Raw genomic sequence first — 10,025 nt, 5'->3', positions numbered from 1 at the left:
TTGAAAACACGAAATTAAATGAGATACGGTTGCCTACGGTATGTAGTTATTTAAAGAAAAGATAAAAAATTCCGCTTTGAGATATTTTTATTATGTAATGAACACGTCTTTAGGCAATGCTATTTAAGTGCTGTTTTAATGGCAGAAATATTTTCTTTTTAGAAATAATAGTTCCCCATTATGTTTACTTGTGTTCCTAAGGCCCAGTTCAGACGTCGTGCTTCTGCCGTGCCGAACTAAATTGCAATTTGGTTCGACTGTAGCACGGCAGGAAATCAACTCTGATTCAGACGTCGTGCCAGAGTCGAATCAATTCAGGGTTTACTGAAGCCTCGTAACAATTCTCCTCCTAACTCCCGTCAGGGAACGCAATCTCGCCAAAACACATTAACATAATTTATGAATTTAGTTTGGCGCGACAGAAGCACGACGTTTGAATCACTGTTGTGCCACAGTCGTGTAGCACGGCAGAGCTTGTCGAACTTAATTGCTTGCCGAGCTTAATTCAAAAGTTTGATTCAGACGCCGTGCTTCTGCCGTGCTTTTGTCGAACTTAATTCCTGAATTTAGTTCGGCACGGCAGAAGCACGACGTCTGAACTGGGCCTAAGGGAACTTCGCCGGTGAAAATGGTCAATAAAGAGGTCATCCATATTGCGCAAATAAGGGAGGGTGCCCCGTTTTTTGCTGCATTTTTGCAACATTCTTAACATAATCACCAAACGGGTTAAGGTTAAGAATTTTTCATACACCACTTTTTTCGATGAAATCACCTTGTTATTTTGAGTAAGTGATCCACTCAGTAATTTGACGTTCTTGTTATGCTGCTCAAAGGTTGAGTAGAGATTTACCGTGCTTGTCTTATGATCAGATGAAACTCATGATGGATCCCTGACTTACCCAAGGCAGTGTTCAATTCGCACAAAACAAGACTGTTTTTATTTTGTTTTTCTTTTTATTTTAATACATCATTTTGTGGCAGACTTTTGTTTTCCTCTTATATTATCTTTCAATTTATCTTTTCGATTTACAATATATTTTATTTTATTTTATATACAGTATACTTTTTTACTCCATTTTCTTCTTACATATTTGACAAAACTCGAGAAACAAACTTTATATTTTCTGAGTCTCCCTCGTTAACATGAAGTAAGTGTATGTTTGTCATTTAATAAGATGAGTGGCTTTTCATATATTCTCTTTTTCACAAAAATATTCACGTATGTATCAAGTAGAGCATGAGTGAATTTCAGGCTCATATCAGTTTTTACCAAACTCTTTCGTTGTAAGAGTAGAAGACATGAATAAATCCTCTTGGTAATGTCTTCGTTTTAAATATTACTTTGGAAAACAATTTTAGATATATTTACAATATACATTGAGAATGCTTTTATTCTACACATCAGCTAATCTCTACGGAGTACCATGGGGAAAATAAATTATTTCGGCAACGATGCGATTAAGACAATTGAATAACGTATGCTTAGTGAATCGAAACAATACTTTGCTCTTTGTCAACAAATCTTTCTAAAAAGATTAATTTTCTTCAGAGTTAAGCTTGAAAAAATTGCGTCATGAACTTCCAAGTTTATATTATTTTAACATGTTTAAACAACCTCAACGTTAAACTGATGTAAACTGGTGACATTATTTTTCGCTTTTCTTTTCCTAGCTATTCTACCGATGAACTACATGGGTGATGTAACAAGTCCTGGTGAATTCTGTTTGTTACTAGATGGAGTTATCCCTGATCCACATGGCAGCGACGAAAAGCTAAAGAACCCAAATGGAGAAGTGACCGCACAGCTTGTTGTGGGTGTGTTTATTAACAGCTCAGTACTGCTCGTTGCTCTCTCGGTCAGTTGAGTCTCTGATTCCCAGTTCAGTAATTGTCCCATGAAATTAAAGTTTGGAGATATGACCGATCGCCTTTTCTTGACATACTCATAAGCTTCGTCTAGCCTCAGCCGATGCCTGCTTATAAGGTAGGCGAGGCAAATGGTAGCTGATCTGGAGATGCCTGCTTGGCAGTGAACCAACACTCTTCCTTTTGAGTTCTTCACTGAGTCTGAAATAGGATTAAAATAAAGAAAAACATCAAACAAATTTATCTTACAGAGCTAGGTAACTCGAAACATATTACAACTTCCTCTACGCCTCAAAAAAATTAAATTTGAATCAAAGGAAGATAGCGGCAAGGTAAAAAAAGACCAGCATAAATTGTGTTTGGATCTTTGGCTAGGCCTGTATTATAAATATATTGTTGAGAAACTTCCGCCTACACGTATTGTAAAGGGAATTCTTTCATAATATCTGTCTTCCGGAACGTGCCCATTTTGTCTCTTTTTACAGTGTTAAACAACATTTTGTAAACAAAAATTCGTCGAGAAACATCTGATAATAATGTTTTGCAAACAGAGGCGCAATATATCTTGTACTAATATCCGATTATTCTATAAAAAGTTATACAAATATCCAACTATTTGCTGTTTCAGTGTGGAACAAGGTTGGTTGTGAAAGTCTCGATGAGCTTTCGATTTTTACTTTCCAATCAACGTCTAGCACCGAGGAGTACGAAACTTATTATTGCCAAGCAACGTATCTGACAAAAGAGGCGCGTGAAGACACAATTTTGTACAATACAAGATGTTCGAAAGATCTTCTTACCTATAAACGCAGCAGCTTCCTCGAACCATCGGCCAATATCTGCTGTATAAGTATCATCTACTGGAATAGACTTGTAATGAAATGCCTCCTCAAAAAAGTTCGGAATATTTCTTGATACATTCACAATAGCAGTAATCTCCAGGCGCTGAAGAAGCTCTTTCTGGGACGCATGAATTTCACTTCCAAGATATAAATGTGGTAAAATCTCCACTGGTTCATTTGCTTTCACTGACGAACTTGGACGTGACTCGGCGAAATCCTTCATTTCTGTGTCGTGTCTCGGGCTGAATGTTCTTTTAGAATCTTTCGTTTTAAGCTTTAACCCAAGCGGAGATGTAGTTGTTTGTGACGGCGATTGTGGTTTAGCAAAGTAGCACATCGAAGGGTACGAGGAGGAGAACCTTTCAAAGCCTCCTAAAACAAAAACAGCAAGAATAGGATTTAATGAAATGTTCTGAAATGTTGATGTTTTTATTTTGATTTGTCAGGAAATACGTGTCATCCAGGGCAAGGGGTCATAAGAACTTCACTATAAAGTATATTCATAGTTAGTCTAATTATGGTAGAATTAACTAACGAAACTGAATCACTTGGACATGAAACTGTTATTTTCTTAATGCTTCTTTCAGTTTCTTATACGATTCGTTGAAAGTGATCGTGTATTGTTTCACATTGTTTGACATGATGCATCGCACGTCACCGTGACAAAATAACCGTGACGTCATGTAACGCTTTGTTATTTTAACAAGTTGAAAAGTTAACACAGCGTCACCAAAATATAAGTAACGCTCGTACAGTCTCACTGGTTTAGAAGTGATTTCAAAACCCTGCATGTTAAGTTTGAAGAATCCATAAACTCGCTGAGAAACCTGGCCACAGTAAAAATATGGGAAGGATTACTTGGAAACGTGATACATGCTGAAATGCCTGTCACAGCTGGTCAGAGGAATCACGTTTTGGCGCGTTGTAAACCCGCCAGAACCGGTTGTGTCAAAATTAAAATTTGAATGATAAGAGATGAAAGAAGTTACGAATGCGCTCGAACATCTTCAGCAGCGGAAACATTTTTTTATGAAGGAAATCCGTTTTTGATTTCTCGGATCATTAGTCATAACATTTGAGTATTTTACAGAACATCTTTAGGAAAATGTGTGAGGGTTGCGCTACTGGAGACTGGATCAGAGTTGTTTTCTTTCTTCGCACGTGATGCTTTTGTTATTTTCCCCCATTTTCATAACAATGAAACTCATTCATTCATGAATTCTTGATGGCTACGTAGTGGCTTTGTTATCGTATCACAACACTCGCTTTCATTCAAGCGAGGAATAACAGATAAAACCAACACACATTGTAATATCCCATCTAGTTTTGAAATTTTTGAAATTACTACCTTGAAGTTTTTACCTACATAAGGCAATCATTTGCAACTAACGATGGAATGGTAAAGATATGTTCACAGGCTATAAACACGTGGCCAACTTAACAATGGATATCACAGACCTGAACCGTAAGAACGAGAACAGCGGCAATAGCCGAACATAGCTTACCTTTAATGAAATATAAGTTCTTGTTTATTCTCTCCCTCCTTAGAAGCATATAAATTATCTTCATTGTATTGTCCATTTCCAAGTCTTTCCAGTCCTGTGTTCTATCCTCATATAAAATCAAAGTTTCTGCGTCGGCAAGCCTTCGTTTCGACTCTGGAGACGTGAGTAAGCAATCTAAAGTGGATGTTCCTCGGTGGAGTCTTCGTTTCAAGATAGGTGGGCAGTGAACGTTCAGTGACCCCTTGATATGCGAGGCGTTAAATGACAGAAATGAACGGCAGTCAATAACTATGCACTTCTGACTCAGAGAACTAGCCATGTTTACAACAGTGAGTGGGGCAAGGGGCCAGATTAATATGTCACTTTCATCCATTGCAACCATACTCTTTGATTCAGCGATGATTTGACCAATAACTGAATTACGGTGTGCCTTTCCTTGTTTACTGAAAGAAATTATACACCAGCGATTATTTAGTGATGGATAGACTTCTGCTTCTACGGGCGCACTTCTCTGTAACTGATGTTCAGTTCAACAAGCCCGCGTTTATATTCTCTTTATTCCCGCCCAGCTCTCATGTTGCTATTTTGATCATGCGTGACGTCATTGAAAAGGCGGTTTTGTTACGTCGTGTCGTGTCTCACGAGTTTGTCCCGACCTATTATTTCCTTTCATTGGCGAAAGCTAATACCGCGACGACAGATGAACAATACAAGAACAATAAGCAAGACATTCCACTCGTGACAGAAATGTTATCAGGTTTCTAAATGACGTCCTTTAAGGCAATTAGACCTACTTTCATCAAGTATCGACTATCAAATTCTAAAATTCTTAGTATATTTGCGCAATTCATGTATTCGTTAAGTTAAAGGTTTTAAAATTCCAAGCTTTGAGCGCATAACATTTTTTTGTGTTAAATAAGGATAATTAGCTGTCATCCAGAGCATTTCGTTCCATCAAGGGGTATCAGAAGAAATTTTCTGTGTTGTAAATCAAAGCGAGAGAGAGAGACGAAAATCTATGGGGTAAATTATTACGACTAGAACCCGTAAAGAACGCCAAGCACTTTCTCTTTACTATCACATTTCCAAGCCCAAACATGGCTATTGAAAGAAAAACAAACCAGTATTGTGGACGCTCGTCAGTTCTTTTTATAACAATAAGCAAATTGTTATAATTTGATCCGTCACTCTCCCAAAATAGTAAGCACCAATCACTGATCTGGAAAACAAGTATATATATATATATTTTTTGTTTTCTTGCAAAGACACATCGCATTGCTACATTTGCACATTTTGATAAATTGTTTGGCAGTTTTCGTTGGCGCCATCTGTACATACAAGCGATCAAAGTGCTTTTGTGGTCATGTTATCTTCATAAGAATGCAGATAAGATATCGCTGCTAATATTCCAATTGACCACAGCGCCTCTCCTTGAATTCCACACATCAAGTTATAAAAATTATATTGCCAAATTTAAAAATATTCGGGCTTGATTTTAGAAGCTAAAGCCGGCATTGAAGTCCGTCAGGCCTTGCCCATTAAATGAGGCCGTCAAACTTCAGTTTTAAGCTTCTGGTTCCTTCAACCGGATAAAAGCAGTGGAAAGGCCGAGATTTTGGTATTGTGTGGGAATGCAAGGCCTAAAGTTATATTTTCCCTTATGTAGCGACGATAAAATACCGCATCAAAGAACAATTAGCTAACACACTTAAGTTCAAACGGTAGCCCAGATCAGTTCCCGTTAGTTGAACATCCCCAAACTAATTATGTACAAACAGTGCGTGACTTGTTGGGTTCCGGTTCGTTTCTCTCACACCCTATTTCCGTTCAAGCTAAATATACTCCTGGCATCATTACAAGCTGGCAATTTCTTTTTACTTAGGCCAACCTTGTTTTCCTTTCTGACATGCTATAGCTAGATTCGGAATAACGCCGGCTGCTCGTAAAAAAACTACTGCGCCCTTCAGATTTAAGTTTGACCTTTTGTACTGACCGTTCGCCGACGGTAATATTAATTTCTTACAGGTGAAACAACTACTTTTATTGTGTGGGCAGTGTTAACTCTCTGATATGTATTGGAAGTCACAAAATGGTAATAGCCGCTGATATTTTATTTCGGTAGTATCGAACCATTTTTGGACTCGCTTTTCTGCTCCGCAGGAACGGGTCTTTTGGGAGAGTACGTAGGTGGGAGGCTTGCTCTACCCGGCGGCCGACTGAGCATTTCACCGCATTACCTCTGAGTAGGCAATGTAAGAGGAAATGAAACTCCAAGGACTGAACATCGGCACTCAGTGAAAAAAGTAAAGCCATACCGAATGTAAAACCTTGCTCGATAAGTTATCCAGAAATAACGGAGCAGTTTGTTTCCTCTAAGGATTTTACTCGAATGAGAAGACTGGCGAAAAGTAAAATGTTTCGGCAAGTAAGCAATTTCCTCTACGAATTTTGCTGAGTTGCTAGAAATGTCTACCTGTTTTACAGAGAGTAGCTGAGAGTCCTATTAACTTCTAGTCACCTAGTCACTTATAAAACAAGTGTTTTCGTGTTTCCATAGTTGATATAATGACCGTGATAATGAGCCAGTTCTTTAAATGAACTGACTCTGTATTAAACAAGTAACTCCAGGTTCTGTTCTGACTTGGTTTCCCAATACAGCCGTACTGTAACTCAAATGGAATGTAGTCGACCTTTCCCCCACAGTATGTGATTTTACAAGATCCGCCATAACTCATCAGAATTTTGATACCATTTTGTTAAAACTATTTTCGTAGACCTAGTCTCAACTGCTTCCGTTTTTAAGCTAAAAATAATTCCAACAATAAGAACAAATTTTAAATTTCATTTTGTTAGTGTTATTTAGTCTGTTGAGTGATATTTTTTGACGAAGTTTAATCTATGATTCTATGATTCTATGATTCTAGCTGGGCATGTACGTGACAGTAGCCAGCTGATTTCACAAAAACAACAACAACAACTGTGACAACAAGCTGTGGCCAGCCAAACAAGCTTCTACACTAGGCTTAGGCTCAAGATTTTTCGAGCCAGTGTGGAAGGCGAAGTTACGAAACGTTTATGGAAAACTGAAAAGAACTTATGACTTCAAACTCCCTTCTAATATTAGTTAAAGGAGTACGATGACTGCTAAATGGTAGAATATTGATTTACTATTCATCCGATGCTCTCGCAAACTCCGGCGTAGAATAGTAAAATAAGAGTTTTGATATACTACGATTCTTTCGATTCTCCAATAACTTTATTTCTCCGTGTTCCGTTCTTCGATTCTCCATTTTTTTTCGATTCCACATTTCTTCTTATTCCCCGATTATTCTGATTTTTCGCCGGAGTTCTGGTCTAAAACCGGAAAAATCAGAAACTTTGATCAGCAAGGGACGGTATAGTTGCGTGCAGTACGAATTGAGGATGCGGCGGCAGTATTTAAGGGCTCCACACACCTTCAAGACAAATCCCAATTTTAGTCGTATTTGACAAAAATCGAAATTTTAGACTTCATCAAGGTCTGTAGCTCACGATTTTGAGCCGGCCCATTTTAACAGTTCCGGGCGCCATATTGGAATAGTAACTGCACAAACATCATAGCGACGCTGACGGTGACCACAGCTATATCACTCGTCTGCGGAGGGTTTCCGCGTATGTTATATTCCGCTTTTTAAATGGCTATACAAGTCCAGAAAAGTAAATTCTGGAATTGTATCATATCCAGAAGATAAAAGGTAGCGGCTTAAGAAAAATTTTGTGAAAATATCGGAAGCGATCGGCAGAATACAAGCGGACTTGGTGCTTGAAGTTTATGCAGTAGTTTAATTCGCCTTAAAATGCATGGTCGCCAGAGATCACTAGAAAAATTTCTTTTATAATGATGCATTTGAATACGAGGAGACATTGAGATGAATCTCCGCTCTGATTTAGACTACAGATCTTTGCCAGTTGCCTGAACATAGTTGTAACAGCTTGTGAATACCGACACGGCAAACGGTGACGAATATTTTACAAGCAAAAATTAAAATCCTGCCAATTTTTGACTCATGTACACTGTATCTAGAAGCTCGTCGCATAAAAGTAAACAGAGAAACATTGGAAACATTTCCTTAATTCCTTCTAAAGTCAATTTTTATCACTTTTTATTTTTAAATGTAATTTTACTTCGTCATTTTGGGGTTGTCCCACTCAACAATTTCCACATACTGTAGGCTAGCTTGTGTTAATTTTCTTTGATGAACTCAATTTTAGCGGTCTGATTTTTTTTCCCCTTTTCTCTTCTGTCATCCCATAATTATATTTATAAGTAACAGACAAGAACCAGGGGGTTATTGATTTCTATATTTCTTCCTTCGCTACTATTCTTGCATGGACAAATTATAAAACATATTTATCCTCGTGAACATATAAAACTCTTCTGTTTTATCAACCTAACCCGTCCACAGTCGAAGAAAAATTCTGTCACGCGAGGGCAAAATATTTGTAACTTTTGTCTATTAAAATGTAGAGAATCAGAAAAGGAAATGATCTATGAAAAGAAAAGAAGGATCACCGACCATGTGAGAAAGTCAACTGTAGGCGCACCCAGTGCCAAGCCCTACACTTGCTTACCGTAAATCCTCGAATAAGGGCCCCCCTCTCGCTCCCGCCTCGAATAAGCAGCCCCCCTTCCCCCATTTTGTGGACGAGTAGTGAGACAACAAAGGATGTATAGTTTTTGTCGTGTAGTATTAGATTTGTGCATTGCTTCAGTTTGTGAAGAAATAATATAAATAAGAAATAACGAAGAAATAACACGTCTGCTCCACAGCAGATATGCTAACGAAGTGGGAAAAGTATCCTTGCTATTTAAAAGGTTATCGATTCCAAAATATACTTGAAAACTCCAATGGTCAAGAACCTGGGACCGTTCCTATGACGCTGCGCTGATAGCTGGTCACCTCAGTCTCTCTACGATGTTTAATAATGGCGTCGGGGACTGTAAAAAAATTTTTTTTCGATCGAAACTAAAAAATTCGAGTTACACATTTGATATTTATCGCATGAAACTTTTGTCGTAAAAGGAGATCGTATACGTAAAGCAGTGTAGCTATAAATTTTCAGTGTTATTTTCCGATAATTTTCTCAGCGACGAAAATCAGGTTTTGTAGCAAAAGGTATGCGGAGGGTTTAACTTTCAGTACCTTTTCGTCTCTACAAACGGACGAGAGGAAATGATTAAAATAAAGCGTCAAAAATACTGTAAGGGAGTACGTGTATTAACGTGATACCCAATTTAAGTCATAGTCGGCAAGCACAGAAATATGAAAAAGGAACCAATAAAGCGGATATCTAAGTTGAAAAGAAGCTGGAAAAATGTGCAAGTATAAACCGTGTGCATGTCTAGTAGTTGATGATCGTTCACCAAGATTCCCGTGTTTTCGCGCGTGTTATTTACTATAACTCATTCATTCATTAGTTCATCACACGTGGTGTGACTAGATCGCCTGCCGGCCAATGCTGATTCATCACACAAACAAAATAACAAACGACCATTATTACAAACTCTTTCCCTACGTATACGTAAACATTTTCCTCATAAAACAGCTTTTAAAGTTTTGTTCTTATAATTATGGAGTTGTACTCAGTTGTTTGTCGTTTCTGCGCTGTTCAAAGAAATCAATCGAAATTAAAAAGTCACATGCGTCCATATAGGATTATTTTTATAACCAATAGCGTTTTCAGTAATCCACATAAGGGATACCCATTGTTTTGTTCTGTTTTTTTTTTTTTTTTTTTTTTTTTTTTTATCGAAACGTATCCAAACTATAAT

General features: G+C 37.8%; 1 protein-coding gene across 1 annotated transcript in view; it reads right to left on the bottom strand.

Moving 5' to 3' along the window:
- Window positions 1-610: 610 nt before the first annotated feature.
- LOC145478051 (dual specificity protein phosphatase 1-like) overlaps window positions 611-10,025 on the bottom strand; it is a 9,524-nt gene continuing 109 nt past the window's right edge. Inside the window, exons 2-4 of the mRNA XM_081455949.1 lie at window positions 4,214-4,656; window positions 2,667-3,080; window positions 611-2,067 (exon numbers count right to left, since the gene is read on the bottom strand). Coding sequence (XP_081312075.1) covers window positions 1,688-2,067; window positions 2,667-3,080; window positions 4,214-4,595 — 1,176 coding nt within the window. The 5' untranslated portion in view covers window positions 4,596-4,656 and the 3' untranslated portion in view covers window positions 611-1,687. The remainder of the gene's footprint in view (window positions 2,068-2,666; window positions 3,081-4,213; window positions 4,657-10,025) is intronic.

Source organism: Orbicella franksi, chromosome 2, assembly GCF_964199315.1.
Source record: "Orbicella franksi chromosome 2, jaOrbFran1.1, whole genome shotgun sequence".
NCBI lineage: Eukaryota > Metazoa > Cnidaria > Anthozoa > Scleractinia > Merulinidae > Orbicella > Orbicella franksi.
The sequence above is the reverse complement of the archived record's forward strand: the minus strand, read 5'-3'. Positions and strand labels throughout refer to the sequence as shown.